The sequence below is a fragment of the Silurus aristotelis genome, assembly GCF_946808225.1.
Source record: "Silurus aristotelis genome assembly, chromosome: 6".
NCBI lineage: Eukaryota > Metazoa > Chordata > Actinopteri > Siluriformes > Siluridae > Silurus > Silurus aristotelis.
This window is the reverse complement of record NC_139579.1, coordinates 5,698,083-5,713,880: the sequence shown is the minus strand read 5'-3', so window position 1 is coordinate 5,713,880 and position 15,798 is coordinate 5,698,083. Positions and strand designations below refer to the sequence as shown.

The 15,798-nt window shown below is 37.2% G+C and overlaps 1 protein-coding gene across 2 annotated transcripts in view; it reads left to right on the top strand.

The window, feature by feature from the left end:
* grin2da (glutamate receptor, ionotropic, N-methyl D-aspartate 2D, a) overlaps positions 1 to 15,798 on the top strand; it is a 67,972-nt gene that overhangs the window by 45,723 nt on the left and 6,451 nt on the right. For both annotated transcript variants that reach the window (XM_083544234.1, XM_083544233.1), the window contains exons 7-12: positions 2,204 to 2,372; positions 4,709 to 4,862; positions 9,613 to 9,738; positions 9,964 to 10,193; positions 13,366 to 13,526; positions 15,040 to 15,227. In XM_083544234.1, coding sequence (XP_083400360.1) covers positions 2,204 to 2,372; positions 4,709 to 4,862; positions 9,613 to 9,738; positions 9,964 to 10,193; positions 13,366 to 13,526; positions 15,040 to 15,227 — 1,028 coding nt within the window. The remainder of the gene's footprint in view (positions 1 to 2,203; positions 2,373 to 4,708; positions 4,863 to 9,612; positions 9,739 to 9,963; positions 10,194 to 13,365; positions 13,527 to 15,039; positions 15,228 to 15,798) is intronic.

The window sequence follows — 15,798 nt, the reverse complement described above, 5'->3', positions numbered from 1 at the left end:
GAAGCATCATGCTTTGGGGGTGTTTTTCTGCACATGGGACAGGGCAACTGCACTGTATTGAGGAAAAGATGACCGGGGCCATGTATTGCAAGATTTTGGGGAACAACCTCCTTCCCTCAGTTAGAGCATTGAAGATGGGTCTTCCAACATGACAATGACCCAAAGCACACAGCCAGGATAACCAAGGAGTGGCTCTGTAAGAAGCATATCAAGGTTCTGGCGTGGCCTAGCCAGTCTCCAGACCTAAACCCAATAGAGAATCTTTGGAGGAAGCTCAAACTCTGTGTTTCTCAGCAACAGGCCAGAAACCTGACTGATCTAGAGAAAATCTGTGTGGAGGAGTGGGCCAAAATCCCTCCTGCAGTGTGTGCAAACCTGGTGAAAAACTACAGGAAACGTTTGACCTCTGTAATTGCAAACAAAGGCTACTGTACCAAATATTAACATTGACTTTCTCAGGTGTTCAAATACTTATTTGCAGCTGTATCATACAAATAAATAGTTTAAAAATCATACATTGTGATTTCTGGATTTTTTTTTTTAGATTATGTCTCTCACAGTGGAAATGCACCTACGATGACAATTTTAGACCCCTCCATGATTTCTAAGTGGGAGAACTTGCAAAATAGCAGGGTGTTCAAATACTTATTTTCCTCACTGTATATATATATATATATATATATATATATATATATATATATATATATATATATATATATATATATATATATATATATATATATGTTTTATTTTATATATTTGTATTTTTTTTTATTGTATGTATTTATTGTGTGATATTGTGTTCACCTCATAATGAGTACTACAGTATTCTTAAACTATATATCCAAATATCTGTGGACACCTGATCATAAGATTCAAATGCGTTTAAAAAAAAATCTCATTCCCCATTTAGTCCCCATTTGCTATTACAACAATCTCCACTCTTCTGGAAAGATGTTCTCCAGATTCTGGAGGATTTTTTGATCATTCAGACAAAAGGGTGAATCCCAAAGGTGTTCAATAGGTTTGGTTTCAGGGCCCTATAGCAGGCCATTGAAGAGTTTCACTCCATGTAAACCGTATCTTCCTTGTTCATTTGAAGGGAAAATTGCATGCTGTAGCTTGCAAACATGTCCTATACACTTGCCAACTGTGTGGTAACAGTTTGTTGGTGAACCACACGTCTGGAAACATCAGCCGATACTTTTGCCAAGTTAGAGTTTCATATTAATATTTTTGTAGGCATCAATATTTTGTATTAGTGTAGTAAGCTGGTCCTGTTTAAGCCCTAGTTAAGTTCATTGCGTGTAAGTAGTGCATAAATATGTTATATACCTACATCATGAACATTAGGCATGCTTTACATCACAAACTAGCAAAGAAAGCATCAAATAAATGTTCTTACAGAAAAGTCTGTATTCCCTGTACTCAAGATGAAGACAAACTCTTCAGTAAGAACATTTAGTACAGCACTGAGTTTTTCATTTTCTCTGCTATTATGATTTTTGATACATTATACAGTTTGACTAATGATCTGATTATGTTTGTTTGGAATCAGATTGAATTTCCTTTGCTATTTGTGGTGAGTTAAAATATTTCACTTGTAAATAAGATTTTCAACATTTTAATAAATTTGTTACAAATTTCTATTTCAGGAAGATCATGCAGAAATAAACAAATATTTATGTCATTTTCATTATTTAATTAGTTCATGTTGATTCATTTGGGTTTATGAAATATATGGCTTTGGAAATCCCTTCTACACTTTTGTATGTATATATAAAACCAAAAAATGTTTCATATGAAAAACGGACAATGTATGAGAGGCCATTAGCCGTGCAGCCTGTGCGCATGGAAGTGATTCATTTCTTTTGTAATGTCGAAAAACAAATACGTGCAGTCTTGTCGCTTTTTTGATATTGATGTTTGTATGCAAGATGCCTCCTGCTTTCCTGTTCTCAGTCTGCCTTCATTAGTCACTTTTTCTACCCACAGTGCTTAGGCATGAGATGTAGCTTCAGGATGTACCTTCAATGATATCAGCAATTTAGGTTTATTGTGCTGAACATGGTTTTGGATTCTATGCTGGAATTATTCTCTTTGTTTCACAACTTCCTTCCTGTCATATCTTTTTTTTTTTTTTTTTGACTCTACTTTGAACAAAGCTTCTCTCACAGTATTTTTTTTTTTTCTTCAATTACAGCGTGGTGTTGGAAGGCATACATTCCATGAAGCATTGCTGCAAAGGTTTCTGCATTGATATCCTCAAGCGACTGGCCAAAATTGTAGGTTTCACATATGATCTCTACCTGGTGACTAATGGAAGGCATGGGAAGAACATAAATGGAGAATGGAACGGGATGGTTGGGGAGGTGAGAGGCCTTTATATACTCATCTTTCTTCATGCTGTTTATATCATTTGTTCATAAGCATTACTTTTAATATAATGGTACAAAATTTAATGAATTGATTCTAATGCTGTTTTAATTTGCAAGGTTGAAGGATTGAACTTGGATTATTCCAAAGTATTCCGGAGCATAAAAAACTCTGCACGGATAGTAACTTGAGCACTGATTCATGCTTCTGTACTGCTCTTCTTTCTTTTTCTCATCAAAATGATTATTATTGCAAAAATTTGTAGAAGTAGTATGTGTCTACCAGTGTTGGACAAAGTACACAAACAATGTATTTGTGTTTAATTTGAGATTTACTCTGTTAAATATTGCTCTAGAAAAAAGCTCTCAAAACTTTCACTTGAGTTAAAATACAGAGGTATGTGCCCTACTTATGTATCTACTTAAGTATCCAGAGTACTACGATTTGTTTTGGCTGTAATGTTCCTATTATTTCGCTTAATCACTTTAGTTTATGTGAAAAGACTCGAGTGTTACTCTTAACACAACAGTCTATTAATAAAAAGATTTTAATGAGTCAAACACTGATTGATATATATTAAAATGATCATGAGCCCAATAACTTCTAATCAACGTCTTAAAGCAAATAAGACCATGGGTGTTGTGGCGAGTCAGGAGTTTCTTCCATCCTATATTTCTCTCAAAATGTCCTTCTTGCTGTTGAACTGATGCTGAACGTTATGTTCTCGCTAAATAGATACGCCAAACAGCAATCAAAACAAGTTCAAAACAGAGCTCACGCTCAACCCTGATTGGTGGCTTGCTGCTTGATTTTCCAGTCAAGTTTTTATCTGCTCATAAATAAAAGGGAGCGACTGATTTCGCAAAATGTTATTGAGATAAAAGTAATATATTTGACTTTGAAATGTAGTGAAGTTCAAGTGAAAGTCTCCCTGAATGAAAATACTTCATTAAAGTACAGATATGTAAAAAAACTACTTTAATACACTAACAAATTACATTAATTTTGTTACTCTCTACCACTGGTTTCCAAAGTATATTACTATCTGTTCATATATATAATAAGGCAGTGGTCTCCAACCTTTTTTGCGCCACGGACCGGCCTTTAAGAAGTGGCGGATAAATACAACAAAATAAAATGATACGACCGCCATGAAAACTGGTATTTACTAAATATAATAATAAACATGAATCCACTGTGTTGTTTTTTTGTTCATTTTGCTAGCTTGGGGGTTTCAATTTAGCGGTAATGTATTATGTGTAATGTATTAGCCCCTTTAAGAAGGTAGCGGATGGAGGTAAGACATGTGACCGAAGCAAACATCTTCACATGCTTCAAGAGTGAGTCATAGACAGATGTGGCGGAGTTTTCCAATGTATATTTGCATATTTGCATGTGCAATGTATATATCCAGATGTTTTATTTTCCAAAATAAAACATCTTTCAGAATCAGATAATAAATAAAACGAAAATAATGTAAGTTATGTATTCTTTTTGTGCTGCCAATTTGTGGTACCAATTGACCCAGGGGTTGGGGTCACATAACATAATATACAACAGTGCAACAATACTTCATCAGCTAGTTTTAAAGTAGTAAAAGGAGAACACAAATAATAAACAGTTGCACTTTTTAGTGCAAAAATCTATACATTAATAGTTAATGCACATCGCAGAGCCACAGGAGTAACATCATTATTTTTATTAGATATCTTGCCTATTTAAAGAATCGTATTTTTACTGTTTTGCCATTCAGCATTGCTCTGAAACATTTTTCCGGAGCATAAGTCCTTAAACATTTGATAAGCAGAGATGATATTCTCTGCACTGATATTCTCTGAGTGCTTTCAGAGTCTGGATTCGTGAATTTTTGCAGACCTCCTCGGTGGTGATAAGTGGTGAGGACATTGCTGAAGAGTCCAGCAGCTTGATTAGCAGTTTAATGTTTCCCAGATTATCCGTAGAAGTGGTTCTGCTGGGAAGGCATGTTAGGATGAGTCATGCAGCGAGGTGATTTTATTGTAAGTGGAAGTGCTTTGTAGGCATCTCTAGACTAAGAAGCCGTCTTTGGCAATAAACCTGGTCCCCAAGTTTAAATAAATAACTCCTATAGGATGGTCTAAATCCTTTATCCAAGGTCACTTTGCTTTGTGGTATGCCGCCGGATTGCAAAATCACTATATTTAGGTACATTAACAGTTGAAAGCTGTAAGCTTTCTTTGCTACTTTTTTAAAATCAAGAACAAGTCAACGTGTACTTATATGTTGCAGATGTTCCTTCCATTTCTAAGACTTAGATTTTCATAACGGTTGTGGTGGTTGTATTATTTACCAGGTGGTGTCCAAACGAGCAGACATGGCAATCGGCTCACTAACCATCAATGAAGAGAGGTCAGAAGTTGTTGAATTCTCGGTTCCCTTTGTGGAGACTGGCATCAGCGTTATGGTCTCTCGGAGCAACGGCACCGTCTCTCCATCTGCTTTCCTGGGTGAGTCATTGTGATCTTGGGTTTTGTTTTAGTACCTTCTCAACCACAGAACTAAATACACAATTGTCTGTACTGGCGTAGACCAACATCCCAATCCAAACCATTTCATTTTCCTAAGAATTTTTCCAAATTCTCTATATTCCCATCCTGTTTATTGTGTCTGTTTGCTCAGGGTTCAGATGCTACGATAATGATGGAAAATTCTGAGCTTAAATCCGACTGTCACAGGCAGCATGTTGGACTCTAATCTGCACTGCTTAGATTGTAGGTTTCATCCTAGTTTGTTGCTTTGAAGAAAAAGCTGAACTACTTTAAGATTAAAATTTTTTCCTAACATGTATCTATTTCTTTTTCACATGAATTTTCTAAGTTGCTATATCGCATAAAGGTGGAAATATTTATGATATGATGTATTTTGGTTGAAATTTTTATACCCACCAAACATATTTTTGATACACAGACATTACCTCTCAATAACCTTCCTCTTTATCTCCCTGTGTTTGCAATATATCGTATAATTGAAACTGAACTAGGTATAATAATAACTCTATGGAAATTCACAGTATGTGCTCAGTCCTGAGATTGTGAGCAATAATGGAACATTGGTTTTTATCTGCCAAACAACCAATTTTTTTTTATAATCGGAAGAGGTCATTAGCGTTTCAGCAGAGTTTCAAATGTGTAGGGCTGTGAATAAAGACTATAATTTTTTACATTTTATTGAATGGTAAATATAAATGGTGGTGCTTTGTCCTTTTGGCCTTCTACAGACAAACCGCCACTGAATGTCATCCAGAAATGCGGAATAAGACTCTGACAATGAATCATGAAAACATTACTGGAAATCCAAACAAACTAAAAGAGACAGTGATAAATTGGTGTGAACCAAGTGGAGTGAAAAAGGCTGTTTTCTAATGAGACATCGGAGAAATAAAATGTCAATAACCCCAAGTCAAATCCAGTGTCAAACTAAAACGAGCAATGTCTAACTGATCAGTTCATCAATGTGTAAGCATCAAATTCTGAGATTCTTCACACAAAACTGGACCGTATACTCCTCCTTTGGCACAAAGACAATGGAGCTTGACCAGTCATTGTGGGACTTCTCAATTACCCACATATGGAGAAAGAGCCTAGGGTTTATTGCAAAACCACCTGTTTTATGTTCAGGCAATCAGTACTGGCAGGTGCTCACGACCACTCCTTGAGGAAACTCAATGTCATGCTCTATGAGATTACTGTGACCAGCTTAAGGGGAAAACACATAGGAAGTCTCCCCCTGCAACTTTGATCTTTGCGAAAGGAAATGGTGGTTTCCACACATGAGTAGATTTAGTCTCACTTTTTAGATTCACCTCTGGTACCTTTCGGGGGGAGGCGGGGGGGGGGGGGGGGGGGTTTGCTGTGACCAAAACCATGTGGATTTTTCATTATTTTTTTGGGAGATTTAGGTGGCTTATCTGCAATGCATTGCCTCTATCTGGTTACCTAATCTAATTGTCAATGCCTCGACTGGAAGAAACCCTTTTGATCTCAAAGTGAAAACTTGTGCAGCCAAGTTCTCCTATTTATACAGCCAGGGCTGACATTCTTCAAGCTATAGCACAGCATTTGATGAAATCATTCCACTAATCATTTCATTATCCATTTGAGGATGGTAAGAGCTTGTACAATTTGACATAATTTCTAATCATTCGTTAAAATCTGTGAAGTGTGCAAAAAATACCCTGGATGGACAGAGAATCTTTCAGTACATTGGGCATGGAGATCACTCCGAAGAGTTCCTTTACAACATAAAGTTTACAGATTCTTCTCATGTGGCACTAATCCCTCGTTTTCCACTGCATAATCCACTAAGTGAGCTCAGGGTGGCTCAGGTTTTCATCCCATTACACTACATACCAATACCTCCCACTAGCACACTAGCCCCTAAAATTTAGGCAATTATTTCCAAAATTAAGTGGATGTTTGAGGCACGGACGAACCACCATCCATATTTTATGCTTGTTATGTCGCCAGAATTGAATGATGGCACCAGAAGTTATTAATGAATATCCCCATGCACATACATCATCTTCATCTTTTTTTTGGTTCCTTAGTCAGCAGCCACCTGTGACAGGCATTGTAAAGGTGCTAGCCAAAAACAAATGGTTGGCTGCCCTTGCTGAGGTTAGGGTCAGAGATGACCTTGCTCGTTATTAGCTTTGTTTGCTAGCCTACGTCTGTAGTGCGTGGAAATAACCTGGAAAGATTCACCAGTGGTGGACAAGCAATAGGTGGATGGACTGGAAACAGCACACAGTGAGAAGAAAAAAATATTGATCATGTCATCAAATAAATAAAAGCTAAAGTAACGAGTCTGGTTTAGAATACCAGAAAAATCTACTTAAGTACAGTAACAAAGTAACTTCATTACTTCCTATCTTTGGTTACGAAACGCCACTATTTCTCATGAGCTCGACTTTCTGTATTATAACCTTCTATAAAATATGTCAAAACAGTCAAAACTTGGCTGGCATGTCATCTTTACAGGGAATTCAACTGAAAGTAACTTATTAGGGCCCACAATTTTAAGTACAGTAATGCTCCACTTTACTGTGGTTCGAATCTCGTGCCCCCCGGTTTATCGTGGAATTGCGTTTGCCACATAATTAATTTGTTTGGCTGATTTTTCAAAAAAGACCAAAAAACTTGGAGTTTTATGTTGAAATAATATGAATGTATTAAGATGTTAATACAGTATAGTACTGGGTTAGGGTTAGGGTTAGGGTAATAATAGCATTTTTGGGGTAGTCCGTTTCCGTTTTTTTGTTTATCATGGGAACGTAAACCATCTTGATAAACGGGGCATTACTGAAAAAAGGAACCTACACAACATCAACAAATATATTATATTGTTTTTATAGCCATGTGTGTTTTTTCCCCAATCTATTACCACAAAGTTGGAGACACACAACAGATCCATAAAGGTATGGTTTACATTGATTGCAGTGGAAGATCTTGAGTGTCCTGCTATAGAGCACTGACCTCAACCCTACTGAAAACTTTTGGGATGCATTGCAATGCTGATAGCACCCCAGGCCTCCTCGCCCATAACCACACTTACAAAATCTAGAGTAACATCTTCCCAGAAGAGTGGAGATTATTATAACAGCAAATGGGGACTATATGCTAAATGGGATGCTCAAAAAACACTAATCTTGTTGTCAGATGCTCACAAAATTGAGCCTAAGTGGTGTATCTAAACTGTGATAGGTTCAGAATAACTCAGAAAATACAAATATACAGTTACCACTTTGTTGAGACTTGAATTGGAAATTCAGATTTTCTTTTCAGAAAACACCAAAGCAGTAGTTAGGAGTGGAAATGACACATATGGTCAGGTGTCCACATATTTCAGATGTCCACATATAGTGCCTATATCTCTCCCTTTAGTGTGGCTACAGTAGAAAGTCACCACACAGTAATAAAGACCACGTGATTAAATGCATGATGTGCTTGAGGGAGAACATTTTTTACAAGTCGTTTCCTGTACATATATCTAAACTCGTGATCTAATAAATATAAAGGTGACAAAAGAAAAACCTAAATGAATGAGGGCAGATGACTCCAGGCTGGTGTAAGACATGATGCAATTAATCAGTGAACATGGTACCATGCTTTGTTCCACTTTAGAAAATGCTGAGCAGGTCAAGTTGACCTTTATTCTGCATCAAGATGTTCACTTTGGGCACGGATGGCAGGAGATTCAGTCGCAAAGATTGCTCAACTGGCTTGAGTTTCAATAGGAACAGTGGCTAAAATCTCATCTACATTTAGATTGACAAAAAAGATCACCTTGCTCAGGTGACAGCTCACATTCGAGAGTTCACTGGTGCAAAAAAAAGCCTAGTCATTGGTCTACATTTACACTGATCTGCATTTGGCAGACACCTTTTTCCAGAGTGACTTACAATTATCTTGTTTATATGGCTAATCATATTCATTGTTAAGGGTCTTCTCAGGGGCACAGGAGCAGAAGTTTGGTGGTGCTACGATATGAAAGGACAAATAATTTACTATTTCCATACATAGGAAAAGTAATTTTTGGCAAACTCTTTTGTCAAAATGAATTGGCCATAGCATTGGGTACCATACCATCAAGAGAACTACAGTATATAGGCATAGCCTTTACACTCCAAGGGTGCTTGGGACAGGTTATGCAGTGTCAACATGGTTTGCTGGCATGATTTGCATCTACTTGGTGAGGGTGGCTGCAAATTAAATCAATTAAACAAAGTTATTCTGAAAATGATGTAAAGTTTTTTACTGCCTTTCACAGTCGCTAGACCTCAACCCAATGAAATACCTATAGGAGATTTTGGACATATTAGAGAGTGCTCTCTAGACAACCATTACACCTCCTGGAAGAATGAACTTCCAGTGCAGGTCCATGGCATTTATAGCATCTTAAGCACTCTGTCAGCTCTTGATGGCATTCTTTCAGCTTCTGGTGGCATTCTGGCAGCTCTTGGTGCCATTTAGCAGGCCTTCGGTGCCTGTATTACACAATTAATCCTGAGTTTTGATTTCTGTGTCAAATGTTTATCTGTATCTTTTGAACAATGAGTATCTTGCCTTTATGTGATGATGTTTTTTCATGTGAATCATTATTTTATTTTTTTCTGGCTCCCCACCCTTGTTGTTTTATTTGTTACCCCCAACACCTCCCCAACCCCACCTGTATACTTTCCTTTTTGTTTACAATCAGAGCCTTACAGTCCTGCAGTATGGGTGATGATGTTCGTCATGTGCCTGTCTGTGGTGGCCGTAACCGTTTTTATCTTTGAGTTTTTCAGCCCTGTTGGATACAACCGAAGTCTACAAAGTGGAAAGAGTAAGTGAAATTATTAAAAAGGATTTTTTTTCCCTCCGGCACATCTAGAAATGAAATCAGCAGTGCATAACTTTGGTTATTACCAGACTAAAATATGCAGTAATTTTTTATAATAATCTGAATCAGCAGAGCATGTCTGATTCTGCGTTCATACTGTACAGTCTTTTGCCTGCATTTCCTCCTGTCATCTCTAAGTTGTCCTAATGTTTGTTATTTCTCTCTCAGTGGCAGGAGGATCTAAGTTTACCATAGGAAAATCCGTGTGGCTGCTGTGGGCTCTGGTCTTTAATAACTCAGTTCCTGTAGAAAACCCGAGAGGAACCACAAGTAAGATCATGGTGCTGGTTTGGGCTTTCTTCGCTGTTATCTTTTTGGCAAGCTACACTGCCAACCTGGCTGCCTTCATGATCCAAGAGGAGTACATAGACACAGTGTCTGGCCTCAGTGACAAAAAGGTAATTCAATTATACATATAGTGTTTTTATTTTATATATTTATATTGTACGATTATGTATAATTTTGATTATATTTAGTTCAAGAACTAAATTTTAGTTGTTATATTTTTTTTGTTGTATTAATTTTTATTTGCATTTGTAAAAAAATTATAATATAAAAATAATATTTATATTTACATTTAAAATTATGTTATTAAGCAGACAATAAATCAACACTGGTTCATTAGATTAAAGACTTAAGATACCATCATTCTAAACTCTGTTGAAACGAATTATAGCACACTTATTTTAATATATATACAAAGACAAGCAGAGAAAAAAGTGTCAGATTAAGTGTTTCAGGGTATGATTTACCCATCATATGCACAGTAGAAAGAAACTTTCTTTCGGCTTCTCCCGTTAGGGGTCGCCACAGCGGACCATCCGCATGTTTGATTTGGCACATGTTTTTACGCTGGATGCCCTTCTTAACGCAACCCTCCCTATTTATCCGGGCTTGGGACCGGCACTAAGGCATGTGCAACCCTAACGGCTGGGGTTGGTTCCCTGACCGGGGATCCCAACCGGACCGCAGCGGCGGGAGCGCCGCATCCTAACCACTAGACCACCAGGGAACCCCATGCACAGTGGAAAGAAATCTAAGATAATTCCAAGCTCAATGCTTTCAGGCCTGGACAGCCACCTGTGTCAATGAAAACTGTTCTTACTGACTGGCAGACCACAGGAAGTGAAGACAACTCCATGTCCTCTATGGCAACTCTGAACATTGACATCCCACAAGGATGAATGCTTAACCCATTGTTCTCCAATTTCATGCACAACTGTGTCACTCAATGGTCATCCTGAAGTTTTTGAAGAGGTCATCCTGAATTAATAACACTACTATCCTAAGCCTCAACATACAGAAAAGAGATCAGAATGCTATTAAAGTGATGGTGTAACAAAAACCTCTGTCTCAGTGCAAATTAAGCTAAAGAGATAATTGGTGATTTTTAGAAGGTTAAAGAGGAAGCGCATGCTTCTTAACACTTTTATAGTGCCGTTGTGAATAGATTCACAGTGAAACTTGCTTCGCCTGCCCAATAACATCCTCACAAACTTCTGCCACGGTACTACTGAGAGTCTACTGAGTTTTGGCAGATGCACTGCTACCAATCGTAAAGCCCTGCAGAGAGTATTAAAGGCAGCTGAGTGAATGTAAGGTGGCAAACACATTACTAACTTTAGTTTTATGGGACATTTACCACTTTATTCTCAGTTGCTCTGTTTCTGACGGCACATAATAAATTATCCTCTGCTGCACTTTTAACTATACTGTACATTCTCAGTTATTCTTTGCGGCTCTCTTAGTAAATATTGTCCCTAAGCACAATCCAATAGTATATATAATTTGTGCTATTTGCCTTTATTTAATTAAATACCTAGTTTTCTTAAAAAAAAAAAAAATAAATAATAATAATAATAATAATAATAAAATATATATATATTTTATGATTCTTTTTTTTTTTTTTTGCTATACATGTGTCTTTTAAATAGATTTTTTAGGTCTCACCACAAGCATGTTAATTGACAATAACCTCCAGCCTACTGTGCACATGAAAAATAAAAATGACTTTGACTTTGACTTTAATATTTGTGCATTTTTTATTCCATTCCTTTCCTGGTGGGGGTTGTTGTGGCAACAGTCTGAGAAGGTCATCCCAGACCGGCCATAGATTCTGTCATCTCCAACATATTGTCTTCCAACCCAACCATTCAATATAATCTCTCCAGCAGGTCCTGGGTCTGACTCTATATCATCATTCATTTGAATGTTCCTTTAGCAGGGCATCCTTACCCAAAACCGCCTTAACCGTATTGTACTATTTCATAGGAGAAGACCCTTTACTCCAAGCCTTTCTAGATCTGCCAGTCTTCTTACTCTAAGACAGAAATTATACCCAGAACCCTGGCAACAGTAATTTTGGCCTTATTCTTCTTCACTACCCGCAGTTCTCACACTCCAGCAAAAATGTTCCCTGGATATTTTAAATCTTTCTCTAGGACAAGGTCTATCCCATCACCTATAGAGAACATTCTACTGTCTTCCTGGAAAGAATCATGGCCTTAAAAATAGAGCTGTTGGTTTTCATCCTGGCTGCTTGACTCACAGCAGCAAAACATTCATATTGGACGTCTAACATCAGTTGATGCCAAGAGAGCAACCTCACCTGGAAATATACTGGACACTTTTCGAACACTGACTGTGCCTTTTCTTTCTGGTTCTAAAAAACCACATACCGGAATGAAGACAAATGTTCATACAAATATATAATCACAGTAGTGGTGCATACACTTTTAGTGCCTTTCACAATGTCAAGGCACACCATCATAGGCCATCTCTAAATTCACAAAACACATGTGGACTGGTCTGGAATACTCCACATCTCAAAGCATTGATGGAAAGCATTGCATGAGTAAAACACTGGTCCAGTATTCCATAGAACTAGAACATGCATTGCTCCATCTCCTAGATAGAGTCTCATCTAAGATCCCTTGCATATTACTTTCTAAGTAAGGCTGAAGTGTACGAAGTGGTATCAAAAGGTTTTTAAAACTGATTTTGTCTATGTTTACACACTGTCACTGTCAAAATAGTCCCCTTGTACAGCAATACAGTGTTCCTTCCAGCTCTGGAATGGTGTCAAAACGACACTTTCACCTTTGAGCTGAATCTTTATCGTCGGGAAGAAGGTGAAGTAGGCAAGTAGGGTGTGTGCGGAAGTAAGATCATGTTGTTTCCGGCAAGAAATTCGGTGACAAGCACAGCTCCCAATGTACACAGGACGATGTCTTTTGGCACCCTGACTTATGAAGGTCGGTGCTCCCTGTGACTATGCGTGCAGCCTTGTGCTGCCATCTGTTGGCATGTTACAAAACTAGTCTTGAAACTTTTTGATACCGCCGCGGAATTCCCATACATTTTAAACATGTGTATTCCATTTCTCCAGCTGAATTTCATTCCCCCGCATCCTGCATCTATTTATCAATTCTATTGATAAATGGAAATATAATTGAATCAAAACAGTAGTTTAAATAACAAATTAAATACACAGTTGGACTATCCTGTTGTATTGTGGGAAATTAAAACCTTTTATCTGTTCAGATTTTCCCACTTTTTTTTTGCCTGTAGTTCCAGCAACCCACCGAGCAGTACCCTCCTCTTCGCTTTGGCACAGTCCCAAATGGCAGCACGGAAGAGAATATTCGCAGCAACTACCCTAACATGCATCAGTTTATGGTGCGCAACAACCAGAGAGGAGTTGAGGAGGCCATAGACAACCTCAAGACTGGGTGAGCAGATGATATCTCTTGACAAAGAACTGGAGCTAATAAACTCTTCATAATATAAGCATTGACTTTCATACTGAGCTACAGGATTTGTTCATAGTAGTTAATTCTGTGGAGCCTTAAGTAATACTGTATAAATTGAGCAGATTTATAGGATATAGATGCAAAAGCTGTGTTAATGTGTTGCAGACCACAAAAAAAAAAAAAGACGATATCAATTGTCTTATAGCACAGCTCCCGAAACCATCAAGCTGACTAATGGTGTACTGGAAAATTTAGATTTCCGTTAATGTAGCATGAAAGGCAGATGTGGGTTACAACGTGGATCACAGCATAGGCATTAATTATTTTGTCGGCTGTCGAATTCTGTCTATCTCCGAGTGGGTGTGAAAGCACACCCTTTGTGTGAAGCCACTGGAAGCACCATAATTGCACTGAAATTACTACTTTTTTCTAAAACACAAGTTCCCAAAAACGATTCTTTTTTTTTGTTTGAAATGCCGTTTCAAACAAGGATGAAGGATCATTCTTCTGTAGTAGTTACATTGGTATTTCAACAGTGCACATTTTTCAGTTAACATAAGTTATGTAAGGAATCTCATTTCAGGAAATAGCTACTTTTAATATAAATATGCCGTATTGATTATATATATATACAGTACAGACCAAAAGTTTATATATATTATATATATACAGTACAGACCAAACGTTTGGACACACCTTCTCATTCAAAGAGTTTTCTTTATTTTCATGACTATGAAAGTTGTAGAGTCACACTGAAGGCATCAAAACTATGAATTAACACATGTGGAATTATATACATAACAAAAAAGTGAACTGAAAATATGTCATATTTTAGGTTCTTTAAAGTAGGCATCAAGAGAATGCCAAGAGTGTGCAAAGCAGTAATCTAAGCAAAAGGTGGCTACTTTGAAGAACCTACAATATGACATATTTTCAGTTGTTTCACACTTTTTTGTTATGTATATAATTCCATATATAATTCCACATGTGTTAATTCATAGTTTTGATGCCTTCAGTGTGACGCTACAATTTTTATAGTCATGAGAATAAAGAAAACTCTTTGAATGAGAAGGTGTGTCCAAACTTTTGGTCTGTACTGTATATATATATATATATATATATTCCCCTGAAGACGAAGTGGGATGACAAATATTTCTATAACAAATTTTTCTTGGAATTAGTTAATAAATAATTAAATGCAGTTTCCACTATTTGAAATGTGTTCTTTTAATTATTAAACTCAAAGGTCCCAATTTGACGCCCCTCGTATATAGGTCCATTTTCAACAATCGGTTTTTAGTGACTTTTTTAATTTTTTTATTTATATTAAATATTGTGATCCTCACTAATTCTCTCTTGCTCTCTCTCTCGCTCTCTCTTTCTCTCTCTCTCTCTCTCTCTCTCTCTCGCTCTCTCACTCTCTCGCTCCTTAACAATTAATCATTTTCTTCTCCCTCATTCTATGGCACTTTCTACTTCTTTACACTTACAGCAAACTGGATGCTTTTATCTACGACGCGGCTGTGTTAAACTACATGGCACGGAAAGATGAGGGTTGTAAAGTGATGACCATTGGTTCAGGAAAGGTGTTTGCCACTACAGGATATGGCATCGCTCTGCACAAGAACTCACGCTGGAAGCGACCTCTAGACCTTGCTTTGCTGCAACTGGTGGGAGATGGTGAGAAGATGAGATAAATGTATTTAATGTTAATGTAAAAGAAAATTGTAATATCTATTGCCATAAAAAGTCATAAGAATTTGGAGAACAAATTGGTTCACAATGGATTCCAGTTAGTGATGTAGGATGTTATAACAGTATACTGTGATAAAGAATCTAAAACACCAGTGTTATGGTATTCCAGGCAAAGGCAATGCCAGGGGAAAAGAGTATTTTAGGTGGCTCATTCTTTTTTTTACACTTTAGAGCAAAAAAATCGGTGAAAATCTGACACATCAGGTATTTTGATTTTCAGGAAGCTGAAATGGTAATGGTTGGAGACTGAGCTCTCATTTTACAACATCAAGGCAGGATCAAGGTCAGAATAATAAAAGGCAGTAGTCGGGTAAATCAGTCAAATGAGTTAATTTGCCAAATTAAACAGACATAATATCTATAATAATCTATCAAATATGTAAATAAGGTAAACAGTATAACATTTACTAAAAGAACTTTCATTTCACTATTAACATTGAGTGGGAATTGAACCTAAGACCTTATACATGCTAAGCATGCACTCTACCATTGAACT